This window comes from Anolis sagrei, chromosome 5 (genome assembly GCF_037176765.1).
Source record: "Anolis sagrei isolate rAnoSag1 chromosome 5, rAnoSag1.mat, whole genome shotgun sequence".
Classification (NCBI taxonomy): Eukaryota; Metazoa; Chordata; class Lepidosauria; order Squamata; family Dactyloidae; genus Anolis; species Anolis sagrei.
The window spans coordinates 88,095,570-88,117,050 of NC_090025.1; the positions used below are offsets into that span (position 1 = coordinate 88,095,570).

The following is a 21,481-nucleotide window of genomic DNA, read 5'->3' on the forward strand; positions in this document are numbered from 1 at the left end:
AGATAGCCAACTAATGCCTTCAAACCACCACTTTCTGTTTGCAACAAATCCTTGTATTCATGCTTTGAAGCTGATAGCGCACTTCATTTTATGTCAAACAGCTCGTATTTATTTAGCACATAAGCAGGATGAGGAGAATATCTGACATTTCCTGCATACAATGCATAATAGTGCTCATGGTTTTAGATAATCAATGCAAAATGTCAGTATTAAAAATTAAGTGTTGGTCCACTTGACATTTTGTTTGCATCCAGCATATTCAAAGGGCATCCTGAGCTAGCTAGCACTTTCTTCTCACATACTTCTTCGACGATAAGTATGGATCAAGAAATCACAAAGCAGCATGCAGAAATGATAATTGGTGTCTTATGTAAAATTGCACCCTATTTTTAAAAAGAAATCCTGATAACACAAAATGGCATAAATCAGCGCAGGGGCCCATTGAATAATCACAATAGAAAAATGAAGTTATGGCAGATAAAGTTGTGCTGTCTTCAACTACAAGGAAATGCAAAGTAAAAGAGAGTGAAATAAAGGAGACGGTAAAAGGTAGACTGTGATCTACTGGTGGCCCAGTCTAATACATAGGTAGATTTCTGGGTGTTGTGAAAAGAGTACTGGACCTGGTGATTCTGGGTCAGATCAAACAACACATTCCATTCTTCAACACAATTCAGGGGAACACTGGATACTACTGAAGCAAAGTCAAAGAAAAAGTCTCATAGCTACAGAATGCTCTCTAACCTGTCCAATTATTTTTTTTTGTTCCTTTTGTAAGAAGAAATTTAGGAAAAATATGAATTATTACCAAAACAACCTGCCCTTTCATGCAAATTACAATGCTTTATGTGCAAAAAGTTGGATTTTGGCAAAAAGCAAAGACCTGGGTCAAATTATTTTTTTCATAGCAATATTCTGAAATATCAAGGGTTAGAGGGAATGAAGGCAGTTGGCAGTTTTCTAAACAGGATACCTTGGTGTATTGTGACATTTTTTTCTCTTCAAAGATGAGAAAATTTGCAATTTGGGATTGTGGCGCAGCTGGCTGAGTGTCAGCTGCATTAAGATCACTCTGACTCTGGTCATGAGTTCGAAGCCAGCCCGGGTTGGAGTGGGTTTCCAACCAATTGTGTGTAGCCTGTTGTTGATCTTTGCGACCCGAAAGACAGTTGCATCTGTCAAGTAGGAAAATTAGGTACCACCTTAAAGTGTGGGGAAGCTAAATTAACTAATTTACGAGGCCATAAAAAAAAAGACTCCAGCAAAAGCATGCGGGGAATGTGAAAGTACCTCATCAGTGTCGCAGATGGACGATGAAAGCGACAGCTCCCCTGGCGGCCAGAAAAAGTTAAATAGCCTCTGTCTATGTCTGTATATGTTGTAAGCCAAAATTGGCATTGAATGTTTGCCATATATGTGTACACTGTAATCTGCCCTGAGTCCCCTGCGAGGTGAGAAGGGAGTGATTAAATGCTGTAAATAAATAATAAAATAAATAACTTCTTGGTGCCCTTTTCCATTGTCCCATCACAAGAGTCCCATAATATGGCAGGATGGGAATTATGGAAATGGTAATTCTCTCTAAAAATTTCAAATGTGGACTATGGAATTGGACAAACTTATATTGGTTCAAAAATACGAAGACAGTTTTAAAGTATTTGGAAGAAGCTTCTCAGTACATAGATATTGTAGTCAAATGAAGTTCATGACTGACATTCAACTATTTTTCAAAAACAGGATAAACTGCAGTTAGACTTTCACTGCTATAATGGTAAAAAGTAATGGGATCACAGTTGGGGCACTGTCAGTCCAATCTCATCTTGTTTTCCATCTGTGAAAGAGCCTATGGCACACAACGGCATGCTAGTTATCCTTTCTCATTTAGAGGGATGACTGAAAGTTTCCGACTCTTTGTGACCTCATGGACCAGCCCACGCCAGAGCTCTCTGTCGACTGTCATCACCCCCAGCTCCTTCAAGGTCAATCCAGTCACTTCAAGGATGTCATCCATCCATCTTACCCTTGGTCGGCCCCTCTTCCTTTTTCCTTCCATTTCTCCCAGCATCATTGTCTTCTCTAAGCTTTCCTTTCTTTGCATGATGTGGCCAAAGTACTTCAGCTTGGCCTCTACTATCCTTCCCCCCCAATGAGCAGTCGGGCTTTATTTCCTGAAGTATGGACTGGGTGGATTTTCTGGCAGTCCAAGGCACTCTCAGAACTTTCCTCCAGCACCACAGTTCAAAAGCATCTATCTTCCTTTGCTCAGCCTTCCTTATGGTCCAGCTCTCAAAAACGTAGGTGACCGGGGAATACCATTGCTTTTACTATGCGGATCTTCATTGCCAGTGTGATGTCTCTACTCTTCACTATTTTATCGAGATTGGACATTGCTCTCCTCCCAGAAGTAAGCGTCTCCTGATTTCCTGGTTGCAGTCTGCGTCTGCAGTAATCTTTGCACCTAGAAATACAAAGTATGTCACGGCCTCCACGTTTTCTCCTTCTATTTCCCAGTTGTCAATCATTCTTGTTGCCATAATCTTGGATTTTTTGATGTTTAGCTGCAACCCGGCTTTTGCACTTTTTTCTTTCACCTTGATTAGAAGGCTAATCAGCTCCTCTTTGCTTTTGGCCATTAAAGTGGTGTCATCTGCATATCTGGTTACATCCCGGATTGATTACTGCAATGCGCTCTACGTGGGGTTGCCCTTGAAGACTGCCCGGAAGCTTCAGATGGTCCAGCGCTCGGCGGCCAGGTTGCTAACGGGAGCGGCACTCAGGGAGCATACCACTCCTCTGCTGAACGAGCTCCACTGGCTGCCAATCAGCTACCGGGCACAATTCAAGGTGATGGCTTTAGCCTATAAAGCCCTAAACGGTTCTGGCCCTGCTTACCTCTCCGAATGCATCTCTACCTATGAACCGACCAGAACATTAAGATCGTCTGGGGAGGCCCTGCTCTCGATCCCGCCTGCGTCACAGGCGCGCTTGGCGGGGACGAGAGACAGGGCCTTCTCAGTAGTGGCCCCTCGGCTATGGAATGCCCTACCGGCAGACATCAGGCAGGCACCTTCGCTGCTGACGTTTCGGAGAATGGTTAAGACCTGGCTTTATGAACAAGCGTTTGGTTAAGCAGTGCAACCAATCATAGGAAGACGGTAAATGGAACATAGGAATGGCACAAGGTTTATGAGAACGGATCTGATTTCAACTGAGGTGTTATGTTATGTTTGTCTTGTTGATCTGTCTTGTTGATTATTAATTGTTGTGGATTGATGTTGTTGATCCTGTTTGTTGCATTGTTATGTTTTAATTGCACTGACACTGTTTGATAATTGTACCATGTAAACCACATTGAGTCGCCTGTCAAGGGCTGAAAAATGCGGTATAGAAATAAAGCAAATAAATAAATAAATAAATAAATAAATAAATATCTAAGGTTGTTAATGTTTCTTCCAGCAATTTTTACCCCAGCCTTGCATTTATCAAGCCCTGCACATTGCATGATGTGTTCTGCATACAAGTTGAATAGGTTGGGTGAGGGCTTATAGCTCCCATATAACCCTCATCTACATAATGAAAGCTGGGAATAATTTAGCTCCCCCCCACCCAAGATGTTCCAGAAGTTCTAGACAACATAGTCAAGGATGAGGGAAGCTTAGAAATGCAGTTCAACAACATCTGGAAGACCACATGATTGTCCTACCCCAACCTTGAATAAAGGCAGGGTCTTTAAATGTGAAGCAGGTAACTTTGATTTATTTGAGTGGGGTAACAAGACTGCTCTTCTCATTTTTATGTTTAACTATAGAGGGATCTGGAAAAAAATGATTGACAAAGGCCACTCCATTCTATGGCTTTTCCTTCGTAAATTATTTGTTCGTTTTTGTAGTTATGATTGACTAAAGCCTATGATTTTCCAACACCAGTAACATCTGTGTTTTTAAAAGTACAAGAAAAAAAAAGAAAAACCAAAGCAATTTTATTGTCGAAGGTTTTCATGGTTGGAATCACTGGGTTGTTGTAGTTTTTTCCGGGCTACATGGCCATTTTCTAGAGGCATTTTCTCCTGACGTTTCACCTGCATCTATGGTAGTGAGGTTGGGACTACCTCTGAGGATGCTTGCCATAGATGCAGGCGAAACGTCAGAATAAAATGCCTCTAGAACATAGCCATATAGCCCGGAAAAACCTACAACAACTCAAGGCAATTTTACTTGAGAGCTGTACCTCAGCATCAGAAAGCTTTTTGGATAATGAAAAAGTATGATAATCTGGCAAGCCACTGCAACTGATTGCAATGATGAGACAGCGAAAATATTTGCTTCTGGCAGCTGTTGCCAATGGAGGGGTTGAAGGAGAAGATGTACTTATCAAGATCCTTTAATTCAGGATGACAACATAAAAATCAGTTTAACTGCTGTGTGAAAGATTTAAGCTACTCTTCCCTTTTACTTAGAGAATTCCAGTTACACAACAGAAAAAAAGATATCAAAGACATTTCCACTTTGCCAAGCTATTTTGGATCAAAGTGTTTTGACAGAGGAAGGATATGTCTGAGAAAGACCAACCTTAAACACTTCAAGTTCTTCTAAGATGAGTTCTCCCCTTGTTGAAGAGTTATTGGGCAGGACCACAACTTTCTGCACCGTACCATGGTCTGCAGTGGGGGAAAAGAAAACAGAGTAAGCAATTGGGTCCATTGATGTTGACAGAATCCAAATTGATTGGAGCAAATGGAAATATTGCGGTAAGTACAGATTGGGTTGCTGTAAGTTTTTTGGGGCTGTATGGCCATGTTCCAGAAGCATTCTCTCCTGATGTTTCACCTGCATCTATGGCAGGCATCCCCAGAGGTTGTGAAGTACAGATTGCTGTAGTAAAGTAGAGATTGCTTTATGCTTAGAATTTTCTTGGTTCATTTAAGGTTCCATTAACAAGACTTAGGGGAGGCTTTCATGGCTGGAATCACTAGGTTCTTGTGGGTTTTTTCGGGCTATAGGGCCATGTTCTAGAGGCATTTCTCCTGACGTTTCCCCTGCATCTATGGCAAGCATCCTCAGAGGTAGTGAGGTCTGTTGGAATTAGGACAATGGGTTTATATATCTGTGGAATGGCTGGGGTGGGGCAAAAAACTCTTCTCTGCTGGAGCTAGGTGTGAATGTTTCAACTGACCACCTTCATTAGCATTTGAAGGCCTGGCTGAGCCTGGGAAAATCTTTTGTTGAGAGGTGTTAAGATGTGCCTGGTTGTTTCCTCTCTGCTGTTTTGCTGTTGTAATATTAGAGTTTTTTAATACTGGTAGCCAGATTTGTTCATTTTTATGGTCTCTTCCTTTCTGTTGAAATTGTCCTCATGCTCGTGGATTTCAATGGCTTCTCTATGTAGTCTGACATGGTGGTTGTTGGTGTGGTCCTTGCGTCATGTGATGGGATACATACTTAGGGGAGTCTCGAGGAGGAGAATGAACCTCCAAATAAAATATTTTGGTTCTTACATCATTATTTTCTGGATAGGCCAGAAATGGGGCTACATGAGCTTTATCTTTGGGCCTGATTGATGTGGATGCTGCCAATATGAAATGCAGTTCACCCACCTCTTCCCCCATGATTCTCAAACTGCGAAAACTGCCAAGAAGATTGATGTTATTATAATATTCATACTCATTTGCATTGTATTTCTTCTTGTGCTGGTGGATAAAGAATTTATGCTTTGAACATTTTTTTTCTCCTTCCCATTATTAGACTTTTTAAAAAAATCAGAATTATAAGTCAGATTTGGATACATCTTGAGAAAACCTTACATAGCTTCTCTTGCCATATAGGTTTTTTAAAAAATAAAATGCTTTAAAATCAATATATACTCTATATCATTAGAAACCAAAGACACTCTGGACAACCTGAAAGAGATATGCACTCTTATCTAAATGTACATTAGCCACTAATTTCCACAGAGATCTAAGACACAGCAAAATACTAGTTATATCAAGTAAATTATCCTAATTATTGGTAGGGGAATACATTGCTGAAGTTAATTTTTTGGCAATGATCCACAAGGGTTTCCAAGGGTACAGACAATAAAATCATAGAATCAAAGAGTTGGAAGAGACCTCATGGGCCATCCAGTCCAGCCCCCGGCCAAGAAGCAGGAATATTGCATTCAAATCACCCCTGACAGATGGCCATCCAGCCTCTGTTTAAAAGCTTCCAAAGAAGGAGCCTCCACCACACTCCGGGGCAGAGAGTTCCACTGCTGAACGGCTCTCACAGTCAGGAAGTTCTTCCTCGTGTTCAGATGGAATCTCCTCTCTTGTAGTTTGAAGCCATCTCTTGTAGTTTGAATATGTGGGAGGGTTACAATAGATTTAAGAGCTGGCTAAAATACCACATTTGATGGAGCTACGTTTCAGTGGTAGGAGACTGCAATGTAGGCAGCTTACTTCATTTTCTGCCAGCACTTCATTGAGAATACATGTAGAAAAACTCTTTGATGTACTTCACTGAGGTACATGTATCTTGGAGATGGGACTCAAACCTAAACACAAAATTCATTTGTGTTTCATATGAACCTTATACACTAGGGCTGGTCAATTCGTTTCGTTAATTCGTAATTCGTTAAAAAATTCATTAACGATTACAAAACTTTTTTTTAACCTGGAAGTGTTTTTAAATATCGAAACGGTAGGCGCCAAAAAATTTTGTATTTCCGTCCATTTCGGAAATACGTAAGATGGCCGCCTGCCGATGCTTGCTGGGAGCTCTCCTCTCTCGGCGCCGGCTGAGCAAGCGAGCGAGAGGGCGAGCGAGAGGGGCGAGTGAGCGGCGAGCGAGAGGGGCGAGCGAGCGGCGAGCGAGAGGGGCGAGCGAGGCATTCTCTCCTGACGTTTTGCCTGCATCTATGGCGAGCGAGAGGGGCGAGCGAGCGGCGAGCGAGAGGGGCGAGCGAGCGGCGAGCGATAGGGGCGAGCGAGCGGCGAGCGAGAGGGGCGAGCGAGGCATTCTCTCCTGACGTTTTGCCTGCATCTATGGCAAGCATCCTCAGAGGTAGTGAGGTCTGTTGGAAGTAGGAAAAAGGGTTTATATTTATGTGGAATAATGACCAGGGTGGGACAAAGGACTCTTGTCTGCTGGAGCGAGGTGTGAATGTTTCAACTGACCACCTTGATTAGCATTTGATGGCTTGGCAGTGCCTGGAGCAATCTTTTGTTGAGAGGTGATGTCCCTGATTGGGTTGTTGTAGGTTTTTTCAGGCTATATGGCCATGGCCTAGAGGCATTTTCTCCTGACTTTTCGCCTGCATCTATGGCGAGCGAGAGGGGCGAGCGAGCGGCGAGCGAGAGGGGCGAGCGAGGCATTCTCTCCTGACGTTTTGCCTGCATCTATGGCAAGCATCCTCAGAGGTAGTGAGGTCTGTTGGAAGTAGGAAAAAGGGTTTATATTTATGTGGAATAATGACCAGGGTGGGATAAAGGACTCTTGTCTGCTGGAGCGAGGTATGAATGTTTCAACTGACCACCTTGATTAGAGGGCCCGCCAGAGTGAGTGCCTGCCTTCCCTCCTTAATAATAATTTTAATTTCTCCTCCCTATTCTACTAAATTAATAATTAAATTGAAAAAATATTGAAAAAATATTGAAAAAAAAGGGCGCCATCTTTACAAATGTTTTGTAAATATTTACGAAATTTCGTAAATACCGAACTTTTTTTTTGGAAAATTTTGTAATTATTTTAAATATCGAAACAAAAAAAAAACCCCCAATTACAAATCGATTTTAGAAACAAATTTTTGCGTTGTTACCCAGGCCTATTATACACATATATGAAGGGGAAATTTATACAGTATTATGATGATTATGATTATTTGCCTGAACCAAAATTTATGTTACCTGTAGCAACCCTGGGGAAAATGCAAAGGGATGCTATTTTATGCAACTAAGGGACAATGCAAACCAAGCTCCTGGAAGACGGAACATGGACAATTAAAAAAGTTGATAGGAGAATCAAGTAATTTGAAATGTGGTGCTAGAGAAGACCATGCAGAACTCAATTATTTGTATTAGTAGTCCATAAATTTCTAAAAAAAAAAAAAAACAAATGAGTCCTAGAGCAAATCAAGTCAGAATTTTCTCTAGAAACCAAGATAGCTAATTTGAATTTGTTGTACTTTGGGCATATCATAAGAAGACATAAGTCACTGGAAAAAAGACTATATATAAGATAAAAAGAAAGGCCACATCATAGATGGGCAGACTCAATCAAGAAAGCCATTGTCTGCAGGATTTAAACAGACAGTGTGTCTTGGAGGTCCTTCATTCATGAGATTGCAATAGGTCAAAGTTTACTTGATGGCAGTTAAAAACAAAGGTATGTATTTATGTATTGTCGAAGGCTTTCATGGCTGGAATCACTAGGTTCCTGTGGGTTTTTTCGGGCTATAGAGCCATGTTCTAGAGGCATTTCTCCTGACGTTTCGCCTGCATCTATGGCAAGCATCCTCAGAGGTAGTGAGGTCTGTTGGAATTAGGACAATGGGTTTATATATCTGTGGAATGGCTGGGGTGGGGCAAGGAGCTCTTCTGCTGCAGTTAGGTGTGAATGTTTCAGCTGATCACCTTCATTAGCATTTGAAGGCCTGCCTGAGCCTGGGAAAATCTCTTGCTGGGAGGTGTTAATCTGTGCCTAGTTGTTTCCTCTCTGTTGTTTTGCTGTTGTAATTTTAGAGTTGTTTAATACTGGTAGCCAGATTTTGTTCATTTTCATGGTCTCTTCCTTTCTGTTGAAATTGTCCACATGCTTGTGGATTTCAGTGGCTTCTCTGAGTGGTCTGACATGGTGGTTGTTGGTGTGGTCCAGCATTTCTGTGTTCTCAAATAATATGCTGTGTCCAGGCTGGTTCATCAGGTGCTCTGCTATGGCTGACTTCTCTGGTTGAAGTAGTCTGCAGTGCCTTTCATGTTCCTTGATGCATGTCTGGGCGCTGCGTTTGGTGGTCCCGATGTAGACTTGTCCACAGCTGCATAGTATACGGTAGACTCCTGCAGAGGTGAGAGGATCCCTCTTGTCCTTTGCTGAATGTAGCATTTGTTGGATTTTCTTGATGGGTTTGTAGATTGTTTGTATGTTATGTTTCCTCATCAGCTTCCCTATGCGGTCAGTGGTTCCCTTGATGTATGGCAGGAACACTTTTCCTCTGGGTGGATCTTCATCTTTACTCTCGTGGCTTGTTCTTGGTCTTGCAGCTCTTCTGATGTCTGAGGTAGAGTATCCATTGGCCTGGAGAGCCCAGTTGAGGTGGTTCAGTTCATCTTGGAGGAGGTGGGGTTCGCAAATGTATTTATGCATTTGGCTACTAGTCAATACATTTTCACACATTTTAACATAACCCAGCCAAAGGAGAATACTTTAGTCCAGGGGTCTTCAAACTAAGGCCCGGGGGCCGGATGCGGCCCTCCAAGGTGATTTACCCGGCCCTCACTCAGGGTCAACCTAAGTCTGAAACTACTTGAAAGCACACAACAACAACAACAATCCTATCTCATCAGCCAAAAGCAGGCCCACACTTCCCACTGAAATACTAATAAGTTTATATTTGTTAAAATTGTTCTTCATTTTAAATAGTGTATTGTTTTAAAGTGTTTTTGCACTACAAATAAGATATGTGCAGTGTGCATAGGAATTCATTCATGTGTTTTTCAAATTAAAATCCGGCCCTCCAACAATTTTGGGGACTATGACCTGGCCCTCTGTTTAAAACGTTTGAGGACCCCTGCTTTAGTCACTACCAGGAGCTTTGAAAATTGAATTCTAGATAGACATTTAAAAGCTCCCTCACCCCCAAATAACCTCAGAGAAACAATTTAGCAAAAGACAACAACTGAAAGAGCACACTGTCCACATCAGAAAAACCACTACGCAAATATAATAAATACTGGATGACATTTTTATGGAACGTAGCAGGGGAAAATATGTATGAGTTTTATTTTGAGGTGGTCCCTATTTCTTTCAAGTATGAGATAATTGCAATGCAGGCTCAAATATGGATGCAATACACACAACTCATTCAAATACACTAGGGACTGTCTGCCCTCAAGATCACGAAAACAAAAGAAATGCTTAAAAATAAGCCTGTTCTCTGAATTTTGCTGGAATAATTTATGTCAAATTATAGCAGAATTAACTTGCTGGGATGGTAAAAGACTGTCTCAATCTAATTGCAAGGTACTTCTCTCATGCATATTATAATCTTGTCAAACTCTTTTTGTGTTCCTTTCAGAATTGCTTGGTTGTCTCTTTCCGCTCAGAAACCCTTCAAATTCACATTGTAATTCTTCAGGTGAAACATGGTGCTCATTTAGAGATGCAGGTGTTCCTATTAAAATTTTTGCAAGTCTTATTCAAAGTCTAATTTGTTTCAGAACTATTTTATATTAAACCATGAGAGCTTTCATTACGATAAGCAAAATGGCTTAGCAGGGGAAAATGTCCTGCCCGACTTACTAGGCAAGGAGGATGTGGTGGCTTGTGCACCTCACCCGCCATCCTCTCATCAGGGGTTCTCCTTCCCAGGAGCGCCCGCACCCTGAGCACTTTGGCATGCTCTCCCAGGCAGCCAATCAGGGGCTCACTCCAGCCTGCACCCTGATCGGCTGCACACGGGCCCCACTACATTCCACTGGTGTGACAAAAGCAGGGGCAGACCAGCACTTGGGGTCAGGCACCTCTCAGCTGTCCTCTCCCTCCCACCTTGAAATTGTATGCAGTTATTGTTCTATCTCTTAGCATATTCTCTCATAACAACTTGTGGGGACACAGACATGTGCCGTTCACCTTAAGAACAGACAAGCATCCCGAGCTCTGAGGATTACCTGGGAAGGAATCCCACTGGAGCATTGCAGCACACTCAAATACCTGGGAGTCACTCTGGACCATGCTCTGACCTACAAGAAGCACTGCCTGAACATCAATCAAAAAGTGGGTTCTAGAAACAATATCATACGAAAGCTGACTGGCACAACCTGGGGATCACAACCAGACACAGTGAAGACATCCGCCCTTGCGCTATGCTACTCTGCTGCTGAGTATGCTTGCCTAGTGTGGAACACATCTCACCACACTAAAACAGTGGATGTGGCTCTTAATGAGACATGCCGCATTATCACAGGGTGTCTGCACCCTACACCACTGGAGAAATTACACTACTTAGCTGGTATTACACCACCTGACATCCGCCGGGAAGTAGCAGCCAATAGTGAAAGGACCAAGGCAGAGACATCTCCAGCTCATCCCTTGTTTGGGTATCAGCCAGCACATCAACAACTTAAATCAAGAAATAGTTTTCTTAGATCTACAGAGACACTCGCTGGAACACCTCAGCAAGCGAGAGTCCAAAATTGGCAGGCTCAAACTCAGCACCTCAATCCGTGGGTGATACCAGATGAGAGACTCCCCCCTGGGCACACAGAAGATTGGGCGACTTGGAAGGCGCTGAACAGACTGTGCTCTGGCACCACGAGATGCAGAGCCCATCTTAAGAAATGGGGCTACAAAGCTGAATCCACGACATACGGAGAAGAGCAAACCACAGACCACCTGCTGCAATGCAACCTGAGCCCTGCTACATGCACCATGGAGGACCTCCTTGCGGCAACACCAGAGGCACTCCAAGTGGCCAGATACTGGTCAAAGGACATTTAATCAACTACCAAGTTTGCAAATTTGTGGGGTTTTTTTTATCTGTTTGTTTGTTTTGTTCTGTTAGAAATGTAATACAATGGTATGGTTGCTGATGACACAATAAATATAAATAAACTTGTGGGGATATGGCATGGGCCCTGGATCAGGCTGATGTACCTCCCCCCCACCCTTTATTAGTGGGAAAGGTGGCATAGCACAGGGGGGGGGGGGGGAGAGAGAGAGAGAAAACACACAATAAAGAAATGTATTTTTTACACTATGCTTAGTAGTAATAAGATGCCACATCACAAGGGGTTCATAGGGGTAAAAAAAGTATAACCACTTAATTTATTTTATTTATCATGTCAGGAGCGGACCAAAACAGTTGTGTTGCATTAAAAACAAACAAACAAACAAACAAACAAAATACCAACTTTGTAGACTAAGTATTCTATTAAATGTCCTTTGACCAGTAGCTGATGCCCAAACAGTTGTTGCCGTGCTGGCTGATACCCAAACGGGGTGGGCCGGAGATGTCACTGCCTTGGTCCTTTCACTATTGGTTGCTGCTCCCCAGTGGATGTCAGATGGTGGATGTCAGATGATGCAATACCGGCTAAACAGTGTAATTTCTCCAGTGGTGTAGAGCACAGACACTCCGTGATAATGTGGCATGTCCCATTAAGAGCCACATCCACTATTTAGCATGGTGAGATATGTTCCACACTGGGCACGCATACTTAGCAGCAGAGTAACACAGCGCAAGGGCAGATGTCTTCACTGTATCTGGTTGTGATCCCCAGGTTGTGCCAGTCAGCTTTCGTATGATATTGTTTCTAGCACCCACTTTTTGCTTGATATTCAGGCAGTGCAGACTTTAGCTCAGAAGGTAATTCATGACACCATAGAATGGGTGCAAGAATGAGGTCAAAAACTTATTGACTGATTCATAAGTAAAATATTGTATGAAGTAAGGGGAGAGATTAGACATGTTAAGATGGTAAAGAGAAGACATGGGGCTTCTAAAATGTCATTCTGGTCTACAGAGAAAACACAGCAACTGCACTGTTCCCAAATCAATCAGTGCTTTTGTTTTTGTATTGGTTTAGGAAATGCACCATAGTCAACTCTTTTCTAGCCCTCCCATCAGCTTTTGGATGGATTAATAATTGGACATTTTCATCTGAAAGGCAGCTCCATTTTGTAGCAAATAAAAAGGCTCCCTGAAGCAAAAGGTTTATGCGGCAGCCCATCATCTCTGTGGGGTGCTTTAAGGTATTGGGATGGGGGGAATAATACACACTAAGTGTGACATCATTATCATTCAGAAAACCATGCTGTCGATCACATAATTGTCTGCTTTATTTCACTAGGTCCATAGTTGAGAACAGTAATTTTGTACCTACTGGTTAGTACGTAGCAAATATGTGTAGCTGCTGTGAGTTTGGCACGATTATGTAGGATCATGGAGGGCAGGCTGTGTTTATTAACTAGTTATGTACAAAAATGAGAGTTGATTGTGTCCTTTTACTACATGTGCAGATAAAAACCTCAGATTTTAATTAATTCAGAATATATGTTGTTGTGTCAGTTGCACTGGCTGCCCGTCCACTTCCGAGCTCAATTCAAAGTGCTGGTTTTGACCTATAAAGCTCTACACTGTTCTGGCTTACTTGTCTGAATGCATCTGCCTCTATGTCCCACCTCATAATTTAAGATAATCCGGGGAGGCCCTACTCTCGATCCCACCAACATCGCAAACGCGGCTGGCAGGGATGAGAGACAGGGCCTTCTTGGCTGTGCCACCCCACCTGTGGAAAGCGCTTCCAAATGAAATACGATCGACCCCATCCCTCCTGGCATTCAGGAAGAAATTGAAATCGTGGTTTTGGGACTAAGCTTTCGGACAATAAACATAAAGCAGAACTTGGATTGGAAATGGATTGGCATTTGAGGATACGGCTTTACTGTTCAATTAATGGTGTATGTACCATTTTAATTAATGTTTTATGTATTTTATGTATTTTAATGGTTTTTGTACTTAATGGTTACTGTATTTAATTGTTTATACTTAATTGTTTACATGTAACGGCATTGAATTGCTGCCAAAGTAAGCCATTCTGAGTCCCCCTTCGGGGGTAGAGAAGAGACGGGATATAAATACCGTAAATAAATAAATATGTACAGGTGTATGTCACTGAAAGCTGACCATCCATCATGTTAAAAAGAAACTCTCTACGTCTGTGATCACAGGGAAATAAGGGGATTGAATGAAAAGTAATGCCTCCATCTTCGTTACTTGGGTTTGGACGAAAATATTTTAATAAGTCAAACACAGAAATAATCCTTAGAATGTGCTCTTTAACTACCACTATTCACCTTTCCACATAATCACCAGACAATTGGATACATTTCTGTCAACGATTAACAAGTTTTCTGAAGCCATCACGGAAGAAGTCGACACTCTGTTTCTGAAACCAGCGTCACACAGTTCTCTCAACGTCTTCATCAGAAGCATAATGATGTCCCTGCAGATCTTCTTTCATTATTGGGAACAGACGGAAGTCAGACGGTGCTAAATCTGGACTGTATGGAAGATGTCGTACGATGGTGAGATCCAGTCTCTGAAGTTTCAAGTTGGTGCGCTTTCATTTCAGGCGTCAGCATCCTGGGTACTCATCGTGCACAGATCTTCCGATAGCCAAACAAAGCAATAATGTGACCCACACCTTCTTGTGAAATGCCAATTATGCTTGAAATTTCTCTCTGAGTGATATGACGATCATCCTGAATCAATATGTCAACCTTTTGCTTGTGAAACTCGGTGGTTGCTGTCACAGGATGTCCAACTCTTGGTTTGTCATGCAAGTCAGATGTTCCCACCTCAACATCTTTAAACTTACTCGTCCAATGATGCATAGTACTCACATCAACACAATCACCATAAACAGCTTGCATTCTCTGATGAATCTCCTTTGGGGTGACACCTTTTACAGTCAAGAATTCAATGACTGCACGTTGTTGAAGTCACATTGACTGACTGTCTGCGCAGGGTTCCATACTTTGCACTTTAACAACACAACCATTCAATGCTAAGGCTTCCCACCAAAATGGAACTGTAGAGGAGAGTCTACTGAACAAGCCAATACCACATACTGTACTGCCATCTGTTGAGGAGTTACGAAAATGGAGACATTACTTTTCATTCAACCCTCGTAGTTGACCTATGTTCTCTAACAAAGATTTGTCTTCTCTTGAAAGGAGTTTTGGAGGGTTTACTATATGTAGAAGGGATATCAATCCAGTTCTTCACCTGCAGTCCAGAACAGTACAGTCCTAGAAATTTCGAACACAAGATTTATCTGCATAGATCAGTTCTGAAGCTAAATGGAAGAACATTTTTCTGAACCTGGAATGGAAACATGCTACTTTTTGAAGAATGACTCATGGTGAGAAACATGACAGGCAACATTTCAATCCATCTTCAGTGCTTAGCCATATTGCTGAGCTTAAATGCCACCATTCTGCCAAGTGTCATCTGCCATTGCCAAAGGTACAACGGAGCCTGCAGCAGCAATTATCAAGTTTGTCAGTGTTATGTGATACCACTTCTCTCCCTCCCTCCTTCTCTCTTGTTTACTCTCACCAGGAGGAAAACAACATAATCTTTTAATTAGACCACCTTACCCATTCCAACTTTCTCTGCTGACTGATATCTTCAGCAAATGCTTTTCAGTTGCAATGTTTGAAAAAATATATCCTTGGAACCCATTAAAAATAACACATGTTCACTAGTTATTCTACGAGGTATTTTTTAAGTAAGGTCCGTTTTGTTGTAGACTACACTAGTAGTTTGCGTGCATACCGCAATGAGCACGTGCTTCGTGTACTGGCATGCCTCGGGAACAACTGTGCTCAGTTTCCACTCTGTAGCTAACCTGTACGGTTCTGTTCTGTGCTTTAAAAATGTTTAAGACTATCAACTCACCCGCCGCATGTGAGGTTCGCTCAGTGATACGGTTTTTGTCAGCAAGGAACCTGCCTGCTGCAGAAATTCATCGACAGATTTGTGAAGTGTACGGTGATACTGTTATGAGTGCAAACAAAGTGCGTAAGTGGGTATGACAATTCAAAGATGGCCGTGACAACGTCCATGATGAGGACCGCTCCGGTCGCCCTTCTTTGATTACAGACGATTTGGTTATCGGAGCAGGCGGCAAGTTTTTATGAAGAGGGTATTTTAAAATTGGTTCAGAGGTATGATAAGTGTTTGAACAAACTTGGCAACTATGTCGAAAAATAGAGTGAAGTTTGTACTTTCTGAAAATAAATTTACTTTTTTGAAATAAACTTTCGTTGTGTACTTATGTTCCAACGGACCTTACTTAAAAAATACCCCTCGTATATTATCAGGGCATTTTATATAGGCAAAGTAAAGGGAGAAAAGGATCCTATTTGATACACTTGCCTTAGTTCCTGACCTAAAGTCCATGAACCTTAAACAGTCCAGCCTGGTCTGATGGAGGCCATGAATAACTTTTTGTAAAATATGTTTTTTCCCCTTTGGATTTCCTTTCTATTATTTGAATCTTGCATTTGAATTTTCTAAGATTGTACTATTCTGGACTGGAGGTGAAGGACTGCATCTTTTGATATTCTTCCATTCAAGAGAAAACAAATCTTTGTGAGAGAACTTAGCCCAACTATTTCCCTGGGATCACTCATGTAGATGAAACCTTATTCTATGCAAATTTCACGTGTCTTTTGCAGAGAAAAACAGCAAATATTATTTTCTGAACAGAAAATGGTAGCCTTTTGCACCCCCAAAGATGCATGGATTTTGTACAAAATAAACTTTGAAGTTCAAAGATTCTGGATTTTGTTTGTCAGGTTTTCCTAACACTTGAGAAACTTAGTTATATACCATTTCTCTATAATTTTCAAATATTCTTCCCATCCCTAAATAAATAAAGGTAAACATGCTTTTCTTACCTGTTCCAAGAAACAAAACATGGTATCTTCCATCAGCAGCACTGACACGGTCGACAGCTATCTTTGTATATTTGTAGTCAGTGCCTGTTCGAATGATCAGAGGTCTCTTGTGGATTGGGTAAATAGGATTAAACATTAGGGGATGATTCCTGATAAAAGTCACCACATCATCTGGAAACTCCTTAGTTGTCCGTATGTTGGGTGTGAAGGCTCCGCCAGGACACTGCAAAAAAGAGCCAATCCTCAGCAATTACACCAAGCATGAGTCAGTGTTCTGTTCTTTAGGTAGCGTCTGGTGAAGGTATTTTCTACAAGACCAATTCCAAGAGTAAATGCAAAGACATGTGTAATCACAAGGCTAACATGTCCAAAAATGGTAATATCAGAGTCAAACACAATTGTATAAGAATAATACATTTTGCTTGAACACTCTGATTGCCAATAACTAATATAATTGTAAATTCCCCAAATAAAGAATAAGGGAAGGGATGATGGAAGAGAATATCAACTAGTACAGTGGTTCTCATCCTGGGGTCCCCAGATGTTTTTGGCCTACAACTCCCAGAAATCCTAACAGCTGATAAACTGGCTGAGATTTCTGGGAGTTGTAGGCCAAAAACATCTGGGGGCCCCAGGTTGAGAACCACTGAACTAGTGCATCAACTTGTTTCTTCTTTAGAATATGTAAAGTTTTGAACCTCAGTTGCCTCCACCTCAACCCAATGTCTGTTTTAGCTTGACAGGTGGTGCAGAATTTTAAATGGATCACTTCCCTATAGCAGCTCCCTTCCCAAATGGATTTAATACCCCTGACAATAATGTTCTTTTGCTTTGGCCTCTATGGCCCTTCCTAAGATGGGTCTTTTAGCTTCAATAATTCAAGACAAATAGGAAACAATATATCCATAAAACATAAAATTTAATAGTGTTCTATCTACTCATTCTCATCATTCTCATCTAACAAATTACATCCCACAGTGCTAGAGTCCAGTAGTAAAGATTTATTTTAAAATTTCAATATTCTCTTGATAAGGAATGGAGGACTGACAAAATGTCAACAGGTTCATTGGGCTTAGCCATGCAGCTTCATCCTCAAGAATTATATAAACATGTAACTTACACTGTTTTTAAGGTCTGTTTATTCGGTGTGTTAAAAATAGTCTTATCCTATTCCATAACACCAGACTGAATTGAACTTCAGTTGGAAACTCTTTGCAATACAGCATAAAAGGGAAAAAGCAATGTGAATCATAGAATCATAGAATCAAAGAGTTGGAAGAGACCTCATGGGCCATCCAGTCCAACCCCCTGCCAAGAAGCAGGAATATTGCATTCAAATCACCCCTGACAGATGGCCATCCAGCCTCTGTTTAAAAGCTTCCAAGGAAGGAGCCTCCACCACACTCCGGGGCAGAGAGTTCCACTGCTGAACGGCTCTCACAGTCAGGAAGTTCTTCCTAATGTTCAGATGGAATCTCCTTTCTTGTAGTTTGAAGCCATTGTTCCGTGTCCTAGTCTCCAAGGAAGCAGAAAACAAGCTTGCTCCCTTCTTGCAGACACAGAAAAATAGTACATGCAAGGAACATACACATAAAGAAACACAGGCTTCCAGGAATCCTTCTACTCTTCCCTGACAGTCTGGGAAAGGCTATAGTATTTGAAATGTTGATATATATACAAGGTATTCTGTTAGTTTTGACAGACGTAGAAACTGACTAAAAGTTAAGAACACTGCACTTTGTGGTCATGTCTTAAGAAGGACGTCATGCTTGCAGAAAAGAATACATTCCACTATTTGCTCATCTCAGCGTACTGTGTTCTTTCATGAATTACAAGAGAAGCATTCATCTCTAACAAAAGCATGTGGGTATGCCCAAGGCAAACTGAAACAGAAGAAAATATTACTGTGTTGCACTTCAAATGTGTTTCTCTATTTAGCTTGGCTTCTCTTGACTGGAAGGAAGGAAGGTCTACTGCAGTTACAGGTCTGGAGCCAATACCATGTCAGTGGCTATCTAATAATTATGAAATGATTTCCATACATTTCTGTGCATCATGCATCCACAGTTGGTCCTCCATATGCATGGATTCTACATCCATTTAATGGATAGGGTATTAAACGTAATTCATAGTATTAAAAAAAGAAATAGTATGGGATACATACTAGTAATGGCCCAAGTAATTGTGAATGGTTGTTTAACAGGGAAATATGAGGCAAACAGCAGAGATGTCCCCTTTCCCAATTTTATTTGCAATCGTAATGGAACTATTAACTAATTCATTTCTAAGTGTTTGCAGACCACTTCCTTAACGATATTTTCCAGAATCTTGCCTGGTATCCATGTGAAGCTGATCAGATAGTAAATGTTTGGGTCATCCTTTCTTCCCTTCTTGAAGATAGGAATCACATTTTCCCTCCTCCAATCTGCGGGGACTTGTCCCGTTCTCCAAGAACTTTCAAAGATTATTGTCAGTGATTCCGAAATGATTCCCTTCAATACTCTTGGGTGTAGTTTATCCGGCCCTGGGAACTTGAATTTGTTTAGAACAGCCAGGTATTCCTGGATGACTTGTTTCCCATTTGGGGTTGGATTTCCCCTAATCCTTCGTCTACTCCATGTTGTTGAAGTTGAGGACAGCTTTCTTTTTGTGAGGAGACTGAGGCAAAGAAGTAGTTCTGCCTTTTCCCTATTCTTTGTCAGCATTACTCCATCTTCTCCTCGCAGAGGCCATATTGCCTTCTTGCTCTTCCTTTTTTCTAATTACATAAGCAAAGAAGCCCTTTTATTGTTTTATAATGTCCCTGGCAAGCCTGATCTCATTTTGTGCTTTAGACTTGCGAACTTTTTCCCTACAGGAGTTGGTTACTCATTTGAATTCTTTTTTGGTGATTTCTCCTCTTTTTCACTTGTTGTGCATGTCTCTTTTGAGTCTTAGCCCATTCAGAAGTTCTTTCGACATCCATTCTGGTTTCTTTGCACTTGACTTGTTTTTTCTCTTTGTTGGCACTGTTTGTAATTGCGCCTTGAGTATTTCACTCTTGAAAAACTCCCATCCATCTGTAACTCCCTTGCGTTTTAGTATAGGCATATTTGGATAGCATATTAAAGGGTCAACACCCCTGCAGTGTTTGTTTTACTGTCTGTGCCCCTGTTCAGAAGCGTTTACCTCCCTTTCAGTCTCTGTGATCATTGGATTTTGAAAAAAAAATGGTTTGTTTTGGAAACAAGGTTTGGAGATAAAGCTTCAGTAGAGACATCTTTCCCCCACGAGAACTCTTCCAGGAGTTAATTTCCCTTCCTGGGGGTAGATTTCTTTCACTTTCTGTTGGCTCACCCCCGTTTTTAACTATGAGTCATTTGTAAGTCAGATGTTTGTAACTCAGGGACTTTCTGTACTTTTAATTATGCTATCCAAAAGAAACTGATCTATTAAGCCAGTCAGTGCTCCAATCAAAGTGTTTCTTAGACACTGAAGAAAGGGGTGCTAAAACAAAAAGGTCACTGTGGTGTCCTCAGAGTCAAAGGGCTGATTTGAGACAGGCAACTAGAAGGACACCTTGTGAGGTTCTGTAACAACTTCTCTCACTGACTGGCATTTTGACTTAGAAAAATGCCAGTCATCATTTCCCAATGTCCCAAACTGCAATACCTGGAAACATATTTATTTGCTTATACCCAATTTTTCTCCTGCATAGGAGTCAATGCAGCACAAATTAAAACAGAGTTGTTAAAACCAAATTTCAAAAGTATTAAATATGAATTGAGCATCTGGAATTTCATAATCTGAAACACTTATACTCCAAAATCTGAAACTATTCTCATAGATGGTTGAGAGAATGATGCACGGGATTTCTAATGGTTTGATGTACACAACTTTGTTTCATGCACAAAATATCAAAAACTTGTTTAATTACCCACAAGCTATGTGTACATACATACATTTCATTCTTAGATAGATATTCCAAAATCCTAAATCCAAAACACCTCTGTCCCAAACGTATACCACTACAGGGAAACCCAACCTGTAGTGTAGTCTATTAAAACCTTGTTTTGAAAGCATCAAAATTGATAAAAATCAAAATACACACTGTACATTAAAACAGTACACCTGAAGAAACCTTCTAACTGAGGAACTATCTAGTTTAAGAGGGACGATCTAGAGTCACATTCAGTTACTAACAGCCATCAGTGTGAATCCCAAAAGTTCTGAAACAGTAAGGACAGCATAATATTTTGTAAATACTGAACAGAGTGCCAGACATAATTTATTTCCTCCCTTTTTTCCTCAAGGCAGCCTCTAACAAATTAAAACAAAACAACAAAATCCTTATTGTTCCAAAAGCTTAAAAACAAACAAACAATTACATCAAAAAATTCAAAGCTTATGTTAAAAATTATACAAAAAGAAAGAAGAAAGCCCTGGATACCACATTAAATCATCCTTGTGCTCCATGAGCTAAAAGCTAAATGCCTGCCTAAGTCAAAAGGTATTTTGCCTGCTGACAGAATGAGAGGCAAAAATCATTTCTGTTTTTGTTGTGAAGTGTGTGGTTTTCTAGGTTTGCTTTGTTTTATGGATGGCTGCTTTTGCTGCATTCAAAGGGTTGGAAATGACCTTACTCCACTTTTTCTCTCTCCAAAGTACAGGCAGGCTGAGATGGTTCTGTGAACTGAGAACTAAATGACCACTACTTAGACTCAAAAGGTAACCAAATCAGAAGCAGTTAATGTGCAACGGAATACGGTTAGATAATATATTCATTTGGCAATAGCTATGCCCTCCAGGATTTGGCATCTTTTCACAGAGAACCAATTACT

The 21,481-nt window shown here is 41.1% G+C and overlaps 1 protein-coding gene across 1 annotated transcript in view; it reads right to left on the bottom strand.

Moving 5' to 3' along the window:
• Positions 1-21,481, bottom strand: part of SEMA3C (semaphorin 3C) — a 206,889-nt gene that overhangs the window by 17,915 nt on the left and 167,493 nt on the right. Inside the window, exons 12-13 of the mRNA XM_060778301.2 lie at positions 16,662-16,884; positions 4,569-4,657 (exon numbers count right to left, since the gene is read on the bottom strand). Coding sequence (XP_060634284.2) covers positions 4,569-4,657; positions 16,662-16,884 — 312 coding nt within the window. The remainder of the gene's footprint in view (positions 1-4,568; positions 4,658-16,661; positions 16,885-21,481) is intronic.